Source organism: Urtica dioica, chromosome 8, assembly GCF_054948205.1.
Source record: "Urtica dioica subsp. dioica isolate 48M chromosome 8, U.dioica_male_clone48M_v1_H2, whole genome shotgun sequence".
NCBI classification, from domain to species: domain Eukaryota; kingdom Viridiplantae; phylum Streptophyta; class Magnoliopsida; order Rosales; family Urticaceae; genus Urtica; species Urtica dioica.
This window is the reverse complement of record NC_142763.1, coordinates 28,077,203-28,092,697: the sequence shown is the minus strand read 5'-3', so window position 1 is coordinate 28,092,697 and position 15,495 is coordinate 28,077,203. Positions and strand designations below refer to the sequence as shown.

The 15,495-nt window shown below is 40.7% G+C and overlaps 1 protein-coding gene across 1 annotated transcript; it reads right to left on the bottom strand.

Moving 5' to 3' along the window:
- Nucleotides 1–11,037: 11,037 nt before the first annotated feature.
- LOC149388868 (protein TRANSPORT INHIBITOR RESPONSE 1-like) lies at nt 11,038–14,372 on the bottom strand. Its single transcript, XM_089622908.1, has 3 exons — nt 13,663–14,372; nt 12,335–12,827; nt 11,038–12,248 (listed from the first exon to the last, which is right to left on the bottom strand). Exons 1-3 carry the CDS (start codon nt 14,124–14,126, stop codon nt 11,400–11,402), a joined length of 1,806 nt encoding a protein of 601 aa, XP_089479034.1. The 5' UTR covers nt 14,127–14,372; the 3' UTR covers nt 11,038–11,399.
- Between the last annotated feature and the right edge of the window lie 1,123 nt (nt 14,373–15,495).

Genomic DNA, 15,495 nt, shown 5'->3' with positions numbered 1-15,495 from the left:
TTAATAACACATTCTCCTTTTAAAAAATAGCTCAATTTATTAAAAAAAAAAATAATAATAAAGCACCAGACACGCAGTAAATTAAATATATTTTTTAATTAATTAATTCACTGCGAGTTTAGTGAACTACTTTTTTAATAAAATGAAACTTTAGTTAAAATCTTAAAAAAAACTATAGGAAATAACTAATTAGAATATATTCATGTAAAAATTAATGATATTTTTATATTATTCTTCATTACCGGTAATATTTACCTGTAATTTCTTTAAAAGTAAACATAACAAACAAGTGGACCGTGTCAATTAAGAACGCCTTTTTATAATACTATTTATTCACAAGACCAAGACTATTATCTCTTTTTGCTCTGAAGACCAAGACTATTCTCTCTTAATTAAACTTTCTGAAGACCAAGATCAATATTTATTCACAAGACCAAGAGTCCAAGACTATTCTCTCTCAATTAAACTTTTTGTTTCAAGTTTGTAATGTAACCAGTAAAATACAATGAAAACTCACTATTAAAAAAAAAGGAGTTTCACTTAAATAGGAGTAGAAGAAAAGCCCTTTTCAAAAATTTATAAAAATTAAAAATTTACCATTCTATGAGTGGTCAAACTAAACCCTATCCAAGTCAAAAGAGAGAGATAATTTTTTTTTTTCCTATTTTAACCTCAATACCTATAATTACCTATAATTAAATTAACACACATAATTAAATTTCATTTCCTTCATCTATCTATCTCTACTTCACACGGACGTCCATTTTCCCTCATCTCTCTCACTCTCTACCTCACGCACGCATTCTTCTTCTTCCTCCTGACATCCCATTTTTGCTCAGCCAATTCTACCTCCACCGAAATTAGTTGCTCGGCCGAGAATCATTGCCACGGCCGGAATTAGTTGCTTTATCATCCATTAATTCTCTTTTTCCTCCTCCTCTATCTCAAGCTCTCTTTACCTCACGCATGTGTTCTTCTCTCTACCTCACACACACGTTCTTCTTCTTCCTCCAATCCCATTTTTGCTCTACAATTTCTACCTCCAACGTATTTAGTTGCACGGCCAAAAATCACCGCCACCGCGAGAATCTCATATTTATAAAGGTACATCTCCATTTATTTGAGTTATCAAAATTAGGGTTGTGTGTGGAATGCAATCAGAGTAATGGATATGCAAGCTGGTTATCAAGGTATTCATGTTAAAAAAAACATCGTGTCACTCAGCTCATGTCACAATAACTTTCAGATGGGTGTTCATCTTATTTGAGTAGTGTTGCCTGATCAAAAAGCCTTTAATGTTATATTTGCATAGATGAAATGAGATGTTTTTACCTACGTCAAGCATAGTGTTGTATGGCTCAGAGACGAGTATTACTATGTTGGTGTTACATATGCACTACTCATACCGCTGATGATCAACTTTGAGGATTTCATGAAGTTGTTGTATCCAGGAGGAAAGTTTAATTCATAAACTCAAAAGTTGCTGATTAAACACGAGACTGAAGGGACGTTAAAACCGGTTCCATGACCACTCCTCAGGTGCCATGACCAACCTTTGGGTCCCGTGACTCATGGATGCGTTTAACAACCATCCTCCATGTCCCATGACCAACCGTTGGGTCATGCGACCCCCGTCAAACAAGTCACAAGACCAAGGGGGTTGAAGGGCATGTTATCGCCGCGTCATTGGGTCCCATGACCCTCCATCAGGTCCCGTGACCCATGGGTACTCAATAATATCTGGAAAATCACCTCCAGACGAGCTCGACCCCAGGCGAGCTCGACCCCCAGACGAGCTCGACGACCCCAGGCGAGCTCGACCCCCAGGTGAGCTCGCTCCCAGGCGAGCTCGACCCCAGGCGAGCTCGACCCCCTGGCAGGCTTGACCTCCAGGCGAGCTCGACCCCAGGCGAGCTCGACCTCCAAGCGATATCGGCCTCCAGGCAGGCTTGGCCTCCAGGCGAGCTCGACCCCCCAAGCGAGCTCGACCTCCAAGCGATCTCGACCTCCAGGCAGGCTTGGCCTCCAGGCAAGCTCGACCCCCCAGGCGAGCTCGACCCCCAAGGCGAGCTCGACCTCCAAGCGATCTCGGCCTCCAGGCAGGCTTGGCCTCCAGGCGAGCTCGACCCCCAGGCGAGCTCGACCTCCAAGCGATCTCGGCCTCCAGGCAGGCTTGGCCTCCAGACGAGCTCGACCCCAGGCGAGCTCGACCCCCCAGGAGAGCTCGACCTCCAAGCGATCTCGGCCTCCAGGCAGGCTTGGCCTCCAGGCGAGCTCGACCCCCCCAGGCGAGCTCGACCTCCAAGCGATCTCGGCCTCCAGGCAGGCTTGGCCTCCAGACGAGCTCGACCCCAGGCGAGCTCGACCCCCCCAGGTGAGCTCGACCTCCAAGCGATCTCGGCCTCCAGGCAGGCTTGGCCTCCAGACGAGCTCGACCCCAGGCGAGCTCGACCTCCCCAGGCGAGCTCGACCTCCAAGCGATCTCGGCCTCCAGGCAAGCTTGGCCTCCAGGCGAGCTCGACCCCCAAGGCGAGCTCGACCTCCAAGCGATCTCGACCCCAGGCGAGCTCGACCCCCCAGGCGAGCCCTCCAAGCGATCTCGGCCTCCAGGCGAGCTCGACCCCCCAGGCGAGCTCGACCCCCAAGCGATCTCGGCCTCCAGCTGGCAGGCTTGGCCTCCAGGCGAGCTCGACCCCCCAAGCGAGCTCGACCCTCCAGGCGAGCTCGACCTCCAAGCGATCTCGGCCTCCAGGCAGGCTTGGCCTCCAGACGAGCTCGACCTCCAAGCGATCTCGACCTCCAGGCAGGCTTGCCTCCAGACGAGCTCGACCCCCCAGGCGAGCTCGACCTCCAAGCGATCTCGGCCTCCAGGCGAGCTCGACCCCCTAGGCGAGCTCGACCTCCAGGAGAGCTCGACCTACAGGCAGGACCGACCTCCAGGCGAGCTCGACTCCCCAGGGGAGCTCGACCTCCAAGAATCCACTCACATAGCAAACACCCTCGCCCTGAACTACGTCATGACCTGATCCCGACTAAAGGGTACGTAGGTAGCCAACCTTTGGCGCGTTCACACCCCACATTCACCCTACTCGCTCCTTTTCCGGCACGGCGAAGGTACAGGTGTTGGGACAAATTCTCCATTCGACCACCGCGCGGTCATAGGGTCCGGCCCTAGACCGAACCGCGGACCGGTTTTCGTGTTGATCCATTTTCAGGCATTAACAATTACTGAATATTAATAAGAAGTTTACTTTATTAGCATATTTGATTAGTGAGTTTTTTTCTAGTTAGAATCAATAACTATCATCCTTAGTCTCCGTATTAAACTGAATTACATACTGGGTGGGCATCTAAGTTCGGGCGGTGAACTAAAACTTGGTCGATGATTGATACATGCTGGATAGCTGTATTTAAAATCATATATGTGGAACGCAAGTGAAGGTTGATCACTTGGTGAGAGCATTCTACACGTTTGGTAAGTATACGACCTAGACAGACTTTAGTTGTTGATGTTAGTATAAGTACCGTTATGACACACTAACCAGGGTCACTATGATGGTCACATTGATATTTAGTCTTGAAGTGATCATGGACTTTTGGGTTGTATTAACGGGTTCTTTGACTCATTCGTTAATGGCTACTTGAAGATGCCATAACACTTATGTCTTGAGAATTCGAGATATGATCTTAGTGGAAAGTGATTCACAGATACGGAATCCAGTCTTCCTGAAAGAATGTCAATGTTCACTCACCTGAGAGTTGATTCCAAAACCGATTGATTGTGCAGACTTTTGTAGTAAGTACGTACGAAAGAATTTTTCGCTGGGGAAGCAACGATGCTTAGGTCTCACATGTGTCAAGAAAAGTATAATAGAATAATTGACCTTTTCTCGGTACGAATGAACCTGGAGGATTAAGTTCATGAACTGACTATATCAATGAACATTCTTACGATGAGTAAAATATAATTCTAGTAATAAGAAGAGTGCAGTCTTTGCTAATTTTTGGAGTGTCACTAAGACTGACGAATCGATTAAATAAGAGACATGATTTTTTCGTCTATTATAATCAGATTTGTAAGAGTTTCTGTTACTAGGTCCATAGTCCCCGAGTAGGCTCTGATAAAAATGAATATGAACTGTCAAGTAAAAATAAGATTTATTATTTACAATCTCACAGCTGTAAATTGTCTTAATAACATTCATTCGGAATTTTTTCTATTTAATTAATTAAATATTTATTGTGGAATTAATTATTTATAGTTGGAACAAGTATTTATTAAATAAGATATTGTCATTTATTTTCTCTAATGGATAATTTTTTAATATTTAGGAGAATAATAATGGTTGAGATATTCTCTATACTAAATAAGGAAATAAGATATTGTCTCCATCAATGACAGTGACTCCGACACAAGCGTTCACGAGAGCTACTATCTTTATTCTAGCTCCAGTCAGGAATCCGGGGAACCGAGTCATCACATGTCGGGAGTGGATACTACGAAAAATGCTGATTCTGCCTTGACGTCATGGATATTCATTTGTCAACCATGATTTATAAAGAAGGATTATATGCTAACAAAGTTGCACTGAAAAAACATTTGGGCATGTTTGCAATCAACAATCATTTCAAGTTCAAGACAAGGAGTTCAAGCAAGATGTATCTCTACGTCGTTTATCGTGATGAGTTGTGTATGTAGGCTATTAAGGCAGTTAGATTGAAGAAGATTGACATTTTTCAAATTAAGAGGTAACTAATTACATGGACGTAACTATGTTGTTTGCAGTAGTTACACATCTTTAACTAATGCCCTCATATCAGTTACGCGTTTACTAAATCGTCTGCATTAGTTACTCTTTTGTATTTACAGCGTTGGTATTAGTTACACCTTTATAACTAATGCTCTGTAATTAGTTACAGACGTTAAACTATGTCCAATACACTAGTTATATGTCGTTGCGTAACTAATTCACTGGTTTTATATACATTTACGTAACTAATTATGTATAATTAGTTATCTTAAATTACCTAATGCTCTGAAAACCTTATTTAGTTATAAACCTGACTTCATCTTTCGTTTATTTCATAGGTTCGATTATGTTCATACATTTTCAATAAAGTTTAGACAAGGCAATCATCCTCAGGCTACGTGTACTTTCGTAGGGAGTGTTATGAAACACCATTATGTTGATTTAGCATTGTCATCGTGTAGACCGAGGGACATCATGGCGAGAAGGATTTTGGAGTGGATATGAAGTATAAAAAAAACTTGGAGGGCTAGAGAGTGGGACTAGAGATGTTATACGGAACCGAGAAAGAGTCGTTCGCTAATCTACCTACGTTCCAGTACATGATAGAGATCTCGAATCCAGGTTCATCATTTGACCTTGAGACTATTGTTCGTTCCCGTTATTTTAGATACTTCTTCATGAGTCTTAGTGCCTGGAAAAGGGGATGTAAGTATTGTCGTCTTGTAATTATCATCGACGGGACGTTTTTGAAGAATTAATATAAAGGCACTCTCTTTTTTACCTGTGTGATGGACGCAAACGAACAAATTTTTCCACAGGCATTTGGTGTTGGGAGTTCCGAGAAAACATCTTTGTGGGTTTACTTCTTGATAATGCTAATGGAAGCGTTGGAGAGAGGGAACATCAAGCCATTGTGTCTGATATGAACAAAGCCATCAAACATGCTGTAGAAACGGTATTTCCTAATTCTTCACATGGATATTGCATGTTCCATCTACTGAAAGGAATAAGTTCAATGATTTGACAAAGGAAGTGAAATGGAAAGTTTTTGGTGCCGCAAAGGCGTACACATTACTTGAGTGAGAGAAGTTTATGGGTATGCTTGATGTTGACAACCCAGCGATCCGAGCCTATCTCGATGAGGTAGGCCATGATAAATTGGCTCGGTCTCACTTAAGCAAGAAAAGATATTAATTATGACATCTAACAATGTGGAGTCTCTCAATATTGTCCTTGTCAAGGCTAGGGAGTTCCCGATTACGAAAATATTTAATTTCTTAAGGGAGAGAATGACAAAATAGTTTTTCGAACAGAGGGACCTAGCCTCGAAAACTGGTCCGACACTTTTGGTTTGGTTAAATGACAAGTGCGTCGACTACATTTCCGTAGCTAGCTTAATTATGCAGGTACGTAGCATATTTGTATTCTGTAAATTATTTACCGAGCAGTCACAAAGTTCAATACAGTAGTTACCAAAATGTCAGTTATTTATGTATATTAGTTACCCAAAAGTCACTAATTCCCTAATATTAGTTACGGCGAGACCACTGATATATGTACGATAGTTACAGATCAGTCACTAATCTCAGTACAACAGTTACCGAGATGTAACTAGTTTTTTTAAAAAACTTGTTATCTAGGTTCGACCCTCATCGCGGTACGAGTTCGAGATAATTGATAAAGAAGATCAATCTTGGGTTGCGAATTTTAGGGCAAAGACAACATACATGTCGTGTGTTTCAAGTTGACAATTTCATATGTCCCTCATCGGATTGCAGCTTGTCGACATCGAAACTTCGTTACCGAAGACTATGTTTCTACTTACTATATCACAGAGAATTGGACTGCAAGTTATACTGGTGTTATTCATCCATATAATATAATATTCATGTTAAAAATCAAGTAATTATACATAAAATTTCATATTCAACAACTAATTTAACAAAAAAAAATCCAAAAACACATTCAAATCTAAACCCTATTTTCATATGTAACTACAAAATTTAAAAAATTTGGATACAAACTCCAATTAAACACAATAATGAGGATACAAACTCCAATTAATCCGCGAAATTTGAATTCTTAGTTCTACTAATATCACAATGAAATCAAACTTTATTCAAGTGATAACCATTGGATTTGGAATGTAAGACTCGCAAAGATCTTTTCTCATGTATCAAACCATAATTCTGTTGCACATTTGTAACTAATCTCATTGAAATAGTTACAAACAAATAACTGAACATGCTACATTAGTGACAAATTTGTAACTAGTCTCATTCAAATAGTTACAAACAAGTATAATTATCCTACATTATTTACAAGTTTGTAATCTTATTCAAATAATTACAAACAAGTTAAAGTTAAAGTTTGACTGCAAGTTAAAGTTTCCATTCTTTAAAGATCATCAAGTTTCCATGCAAGTTAAAGTTGACCAGAAACGTTGCTTTCTCTGGAATGTACCTCCTCCAATCATAAACATCAAACAACAATACATACATCACTAGTAGTACAAAGTTATAAGTACCTATTAGTACACAAGTTACAAATACCAACTAATGCCAATTGTTCACACCTTAGTAACTACTACAGACCGAATGCTCATCAGTTACACTTTAGTAACTACTACATACCTAATGCCCAATTGTTATACATTAGTAACTATCATAGATCTAGTGACTCAAGAGGAACTAAAACCATCAACCCTATAAATTAGTGATTCAAGACGAACTATGACCTAACTAATTCCCAATTAGTTACACATTAGTAACTATTATAGATGTAGTGACTCGAGAACTAAATCCAACATACATATCAATGATTAGTGATTCAAGATGAACTTATACGTGCAAACCTATAACTGTTGAGCGAATCATCACTAACTAATCATGTAAAACTCAAATGCTCCTATAAGCTGAACAGAATCATCACAAACAAACATCAAATACTAATACAACAGAACCGAATCATCACAAACAAACATCACAAACCACAGAAAAACAAAAAAAAAGCTTACTGAGTCAGGTTTTATAATTTTGACTTCCCCATCCGAGCTATCCCCATCGACAGTGGTTGGTTTAGAACGCTTTTCACTTGAATTCTTCAAGGATGGGCCCTTGCCCTTGGTCGGGGGACCTTTGGGAGTTTTTTTTTCCTTTCTTCGACGTTTCAGGCTTGTTTGGAGAAGACTGAACCCTAGAACTCTGCTGTGGACTTGAAACGGCGGCAGATGGCGATGGTTCTGGATTTTTAGGATTTCTCTTCATCTTTTCGTGGCTTAGAGTTTCGGGTTGCTAAATCGCGATGAAAGGAAGCTCTATGCCGGTGTGATCTTTGAACATTAGAGCTTTGGGGTTAGCGAATCGCGATAATGTACATGCAAATGGATTGCCTCTTTCTTACTCAATATATACATGCAAATGGATCGCTTCTTTCTTACCCAATAATATGATGGCCGCCGGCGTTGATTTCTGGTGGTTCTCGGGTTGATTTCGGGTGGTTTTCGGGCTGATTTCTGGTGGCTCTCGGCGTTTCTCTAGTTCGCAAATGAAGGAACACGATAGATAACTGGGGAAGGGAAATGAAATAAGAAGGAAGTTGAAGGGACGTGTGTATAGTGTAGGGGGTGGCAGGGGGTGGTTGCCTATGAATTGGAGGGAAAAAAAATAAAATAAAAATAGAGGGAATTAGTTATTTATGGGTAATAGGGCAGTAGCAAATGCCATTAAAAAAAAGTAGAAGTCATAGAATGGTAAAAAAAAATTATAGATTTTTGGAAAGTGGCCTAAAATCAATTCTAGAGTAAGCAATTTCCCTTTAAAATAAATGTGATTTTATAAAGAAATAAAACACTAAAAGGTGCTTTTAAGGCCCAGAATTACCTGGATATGGGCCTTATAGAGTCTACCTATTTTGGATAAATTCAGCCGTCTCAGAAAATGGGCTGAAAACCACACAATTATAACAAATACAATTACAAACCAGTAGACAATAACCAATTGTAACTTTATCTTGTTCATTTTTTTACCTCTTGTTTTTTGGGGAATGAGAAGAACGAATCTTTTTGTTTTTGTTTTAGAAAAGAAGAACGAATCTTAGAAGTCTAAAACTAGTCATGATTTTTCCTCCACTAAACCAATCCTCCTATATTCTGTGCACCGTTGCAACTTTTACTGAACCAATTGTAACTTTATAATCATTCAACATCAACCCGCTACAGCACTATAATAATAATGTGCCATGGTAAAATAAAACAGTAAAAATATATTATAAAAATAAAACAAAGAGAATGGCGAAATCAACAAAGGAATTATCAATTATATGCACAAAAGATCATCATCACAATGATCATGAATGACCCTCGAACGTGTTGCCATCATCAACCAATAAAATTGTCTGAAGAAAAAAAAATATGGAAATTTCAATTTCCTCAACTTTTATTTTCTTGGTCTTCCTCCAATGTTAATATTTAATTCATTTTGGCTCTCTCTTTCCCTTTGTGTTGTGTGTCAGGGTCTGTAGAAGGAGTGGAGAGAGAGGGATTTGTGGGATAACAGTCGCCATGTAACGTTACTTTCAGTCTTACCTGCCCCTATTACACAAATATATTTTCCTCTTATTCTATTCATAAAATAAAGAGAAATTGCTTAATTTGTCACAAATTTCATAACATTTTTCCACTTTCCACCAAAATGCTAATTTTTCCCAAAATGCCACTATCAATGTCAACAATGTTGATATCTATGTTTGCCCTTTAGATGTCAACATTGTTGACATAGATGTCAACATTGTTGACATATAAGTGGCATTTTGGAAAAAAATTAGCGTTTTGGTGGGAAGTGGAAAAATGTTCTGAAATTAATGGCAAATTAGACAATTTCTCTAAAATAAATGGATAGTTTATTTAAAATTTATTTAATTTTTGGGGCCAAGTACTTGTTGAGCTGCTGGGTTATCCGGTGGTGGTGTGTGATGTTGGAGTAAAAAAAAAAAGAGCGTGAATGATGCAAAAAAGTTGTGGCCTCAATCCAATGTCACCCAATCCATCACGTGCCTTGTCCACGTGTCATCTCTCTCTCTCTCTCTCTCTCTCTCTCTCTCTCTCTCTCTCTCTCTCTCCACAATAAAATTAAAGGATAAGTTAAAGAAGTTTTTTTTTTTTTTTTACCACAACAGAAGCCACAGTGTATTCACCAGAGGTTCTTTCTTTTACCTTCTTTTTTTTTTGGGATTTAACTTCCCGGTAAATTTTTCTGGTGCTTTAATTTTTAATATTTTTTCCCAATTGGTATAAGCTTCTAAAATGTATTACGTTTCACCCTCGGAAAGTCACACCACTAAGCTAGCAGATGATAGGGGAAAAAATAAAAAGATAAATAAAAGAGAATTAAATGAGAGTATCAATATCACAACCTGAATTTGGCTACATTGATTAATGTTGTCTACCCTTTCGTCGAGATCGACAGTTATTGAACAACTTAATACACATCACATCGCATTGAATCTATTATGTTACAACACACACACACACATTGTGCATTATTGTAGAATTATACTCAACTCATTTGTAAATTAACAAAAGTAGAGTGATGGGCTTGCTTATAGACGCATAATCATTATTCGCTCACACACAAAAAAAGAAAAAAAAAATGTAACAATCATTATTTATTCCCACTAGGCCCTTTAAAAAAAAATTCACAAATATTTAATATTTTATTTTAGAAGCCAAATGCCAGCTGCGCTCAGCTCTATTATGCAATTTTTTTCAGGGAGGAGTCAGTAGTTACTTGCCCCCATGAATGAATCTCAATAATGTTGGATTTCATGAGTCAGAAATTTTTAATTTTTGTTTTTATTTTCTTCCGACGCTTTGTTTTTCTTTTTTCTGACTTTATTTTCAGTCAGAACAGACAGAAAGAGTGACCTTTTCTTTGCAAACACAAGAAGACCAGTCCGGGGTTGATTACGCCTAGTCATAGAGCTTTTTACTCTTTTACTTTTAATTTTTTACCCTTATAATTTTATTTTTCTTTTGGAATAATGGCCAAGAGTACACTACAGACACTCGCCTTCGAACTTCAACTTGTTTCCCTTCTACCAAAATATAGAGGGCATGACGATTTTTCCAATTAAAAAAACAAAACATTTTTATAACTTCAGAAATAGTAAACTACGTTACTTAAAATTAAGAATATACACGCAGATATGCTAATGAGCAAAAAAAGTAATCACCATTGCAAAATGAAGAATTCCCTGAGATTGCTACCAATGATACAAAGATTGAAACTAAAATAAAATAAAATGGGTCCACGATTGATAAATTACTTCCTGCTGAAAACAATGCAGCATAAATGCATAATAAACATGCACACAAAAATGTCTGCAAAATAGTACACATATGGGTGATAAATGGTGCGAATAAATACTGTCCAAAATCACATACGAACGACAGGAGTTCATATATAGATTTATTAATAAGATTACTAATTTGGTGTTGCATATTAAATTAGCTCAGCCAAAGAGTAAAAACGAATGGCAAGTGAGCTCTTGAGCCTCTCTCTCTCTCTCTCCCCTATGAGAAACTGCAACACATACCAAAGCTAACGCACGTAGATCAAACAGGGAAAGAGAGTATGAGGCACGTACTTTTTATGCACTCAAATCCCGGTGTTGAATTCCCAATGAAACTCTTCTAGAGATCTCCAGTGTAGACTCTTCGTCTTCCTCGTCCATGGTCCAGACAAATCCGGGCATGTCAACCCTGGGTCCAGCGACGGACCTGTAAATGTAGAGCTTGTCGACGGGGCTGTTCTCCGGCCGAGTCTCCGGCGGCCCTCTCTCGTCGATCACCTCCACGTTCAGCCTTGGCATCTTCTGGCCGAGAAGCTTGCAAGCCCCGTAGCTCACCGTGCAAGAAGACATCCAAAGGGATCGCATTGTCTCCAGCTTCGCAGCGTTCGCCAGAAGAGCCTTGTCCCCGAACGGGCAGTCTCTGATCTCGAGCTTCCGCAGATTCTCGCACCCCGACAGAATGTGGTGGAGACCCAGATCGCTGTCTCCGGCGAAGGCAATGGATAGCATCTCGAGCTTCTTCGCGTGCGCGCCGATGTACTCGAAGGCTCGGTCTGTGAGGAGACCAGAGACAGAAAGCCGCTTGAGGTCTTTGCAGTGCTCGACGATGGCTCCGAACCCGACGTCGAGCGGCTCGTGGGTCAGGTAGTCGGGCGTTCGCGGCTCGATGATGCAGAGCCTGAAGCACGTGTAGTTAGTCCTGTTTCGGGCGATTGTGGTCAAAGCCGCGTTAGTCATTTGGCGGCAAAAGTAGAGAACCGAGTGGAGTTTTGGGCAGCCTGTGGAGACACTGATGAGGCCTTGTTCGGTCAGAGACACGTTCGGTTCTGCCCCGAATGGATCCGAGGGAAAGACTCGAAGCTCTCTAAGATCCTTGCAAGAGTCCGCGAGGACCTCAAGCCCGGCGTCCTCGATGTAATCCAACACCTGCAATGTTCTAGTGAGTATTTACAAAACAAAAAAAATTCAAAACAATTTTTGTATGGATAATTTAACCAAATGTTTTTATATACCCATAGACGCTGCAAATTCTGGCACTGGCTGAGAAGCTTGATGAGTTCCGGACTCTGAATAGCAGAGTAGCTGAGATTCAATGTGGTGATTCCATGGCAGGCCGAGTAAAGAGCTGGCAGATATGCAGGCACTGCGTCCCAGAGGCCAGAGAGGCCTCTCAATTCCTTGCAGCTTGAAACGGCTCCAGCTAAGTTCGAATAGACGTCGGGTCTCAACTCAGCAGAGTAAGAGCCCGTGCCCAGCTCGGTTAGCTGAGGTGCTCGGCGTAGCAGGTTTGCTATCCGCTCGACGGGCACGGCTCGGTTGAGCCGCAAACTCTTCAGGTTCGGACATCTGCCAACAAGGCGTTCCAGGGCTGAGAAACTCACCTCCGACACTAAACACGAAATGTTGAGGGAAACGAGTGACGTGTAATTGTCGGGGAAATGGCTGAGCCAATGCCCACTCAGATCCTCAACTTCGCTCTCCCGCAAATCGAGCTCTCTCAGACTCCTGCATTCACAAACAATAAAACCTTGTTTAAGACAGGCTAGTAGAGATATTTTCATAAACTCTAGTACTTCACTGGGTCAACAACATAAACAGGTTGATATGCACATTTTTCAAACTATTTCCAAGGTTAATAGGAAATCTGTAATTATTGGTCTTCGTGAGCTAATATTTTCCTAGATCATGTGTGTGTGAGAGAGAGAGAGAGAGAGAGAAAGAGAGAGAGAGAGAGAGAATCTTGACTTGATTTTGACCCATAAATATAAACCCCAAAAGAGAACAGCTGGGTTGAAAAAACACAAATGAAACGGATCCTGATTACTTCTTTTGGCACAATACGTATTCATTAGCTACAGTCTCAGATCTCAGAGCTGTGTAGCAAGTTGAACTACCACAGTACCATACCAAAGACTTCAACCAAAAAGTTCCAGAAACTAAAACATTATGAGAACATAGTGCATAACGCCATAGCGAATCAGATCTCTCCACTCGTTTTGCAACAAAGACCAGCTACGAAAAACCAAAACATCTAGGATTCGGTAGAAAGCACTATTGGAATTAAAAAGTAGCCGTGGGAAAGTTGAAAGTAGAACATTTAAACCGTTATTCTTACTGCTAACAACCCACCAACAATCCAAAAAACCGTACAGTCAAATAAAATTAACTAATACCTTAATGTTGAAAAAACCTTTAAAAAAAGAAAGATCCACAGCTGATAAAATAGAAAGATCCAAAATTTTAATCTATCACAGCTCTGCCAAAGAAAAATCCGGCTTAACAAAGTTCTTTCGTTTCTTCTTCCCTAGCAATTACAAGATAAAGCATTTCAAGCACGTACCTGCAATTGGCGGCAATGGCAGCGAGTCCGTCGGTGCTGAAACCCTCGCAGGAAGAGAGCACCAGAACCTTGAAGTTCTTAAAAGACTTTCCGATGAGCTCGAGAGCCTCGTCGGAAACGACCATGCGCTTGAGGCGGATCTCCTCGAGCCAGGGATAGGCCGCGGCCATGGCGGAAACCCACGGATGGACGTAGCCGCCCCAGCCGTCGGGAACGAGGTTGAAATCCGCAAAGTGAGGTTTTCCTTTGAGCTCTATCGACCGGACCTCCGGGAACCTCTTGATTACGATCCCCGGAGTCACGGCGTAGCAGTTTCCGATGAAGATCCTCTTCCGGCACCACCGCTCGATCTCGTACCACGACTTGCACACCATTGAAATCGCGTTCCGGTCCGAGTCCTTCTGTATGAAGGAGAACACGTGTTCAAGCACTTCCTCCGGGAACGAGCTCGTCATTCTCGGCATTACCGCTACCAAACAAAACCACGAGATTGGACCGCACCGATTGACCTCTCTCTCTCTCTCTCTCTCTCTCTCTCTCTCTCTCTCTCTCGCGCGCACTCGGCTAGGTTTTCAGATCTGAGACGCCATTGACGAGCTTATAGTTGCAGAGAGAGGAAATATAATTTTAAAAAATAAAGGAAACGAGAGAGAGAAAATAAAAATGATGTGTTTTTAAAAGAAGACTAGAGAGAGTGAAGATGGGATAAGGATTTTATGTTTAGTAGTGGAGATAATGTGGTTAGATTTTAACCATGGTTAAAATACGTCTAAATGTGTGCATGTGTAGGCTGAGAGCGTGATTGACCGCTTTGATTTACACACGTGGAATTAACGGATAATAGCCGTCGGATCCGGTGCTGGTGTGGGGGCGATCTTATCCGCTGGTCGACGAAGAAGAGCCGCAGAAAACGGGTGTACGTAACGACGTGGAGCCGGGGGTCTCGGGGCTGGCGAGATTTTGGCGGTTTTCGGTTAGATTTTCTCGGGATATTATCCGGACGCGATACGATATTTTTAGAGGGTTATAATAAAGTGCTGTCATGTGCACCGGAGAGGAGAAGGGCGGGAATCTCATGATTCGCGTTGCACGGCTGGATCTGATGGAGGGGTGAGGATACCGTGGGACCACAAACCAGAATACTAAATAATAATAATAATTTACATTTTCTTATTTTTATTTTTTAAGTAAATTTTAGAGGGGAATGATTTGATGTGAACTCCTTGTTATCATGACATCATGGCCGTCCAATCATGTGCGACTGTTTCATTCTTGCTTGTGTACACTTATAAATCATAATTTTTTCTCCATCCAATTGAACAAGAAGAAAACATAATAAGGCTTTATATTATGGTTTAAATATTCCCATGTACTATAGTAGTGACTTGCTTTTAAGCATTTTAGTCCCTACATTTTTTTTTCTCTGCAGACAAAAGCATTTTAAACCTATTTCCGTTTTGCAAAATTAGTTTAAATTACAAAAAAAAAAAAGTACATTTTGTAAGAAATATGTCTTTTTGTGAAATAAAATAAGAGAAGCTCCACAACATCATCAAGACGTTCTTTTATTTCTTGTCGATTAAAGCATGTTGAGTTTTATTGACGACGATGCAAACAAAAATTATTTGGAATACCGGACTAATTTTATTGATGATGATCCGTATCGTACAAAGTATCCACGCAAAAGTCAACAAATATTGGTTTAAATCTTAATTTGTAAAATATTTTTGTCATCGGGCTCTACCTCGACATGGGTCGTAAGTTCCTACTCGAACCCACGGCTTAGAGAAATGCCTAGGGCGACAAGGACACCGAGTCCGCTTTCAGCTATAA

What these genes read in the sequence shown, in the direction of transcription:
- LOC149388868 (XM_089622908.1), bottom strand. Translation starts at nt 14,126, where the DNA reads ATGCCGAGAATGACGAGCTCGTTCCCGGAGGAAGTGCTTGAACACGTG. An exon ending in GCCATTGCCGCCAATTGCAG is followed by an intron (nt 12,828 to 13,662) that starts GTACGTGCTTGA and finishes TTGTGAATGCAG; the next exon opens with GAGTCTGAGAGAGCTCGATT. An exon ending in AGAATTTGCAGCGTCTATGG is followed by an intron (nt 12,249 to 12,334) that starts GTATATAAAAAC and finishes AGAACATTGCAG; the next exon opens with GTGTTGGATTACATCGAGGA.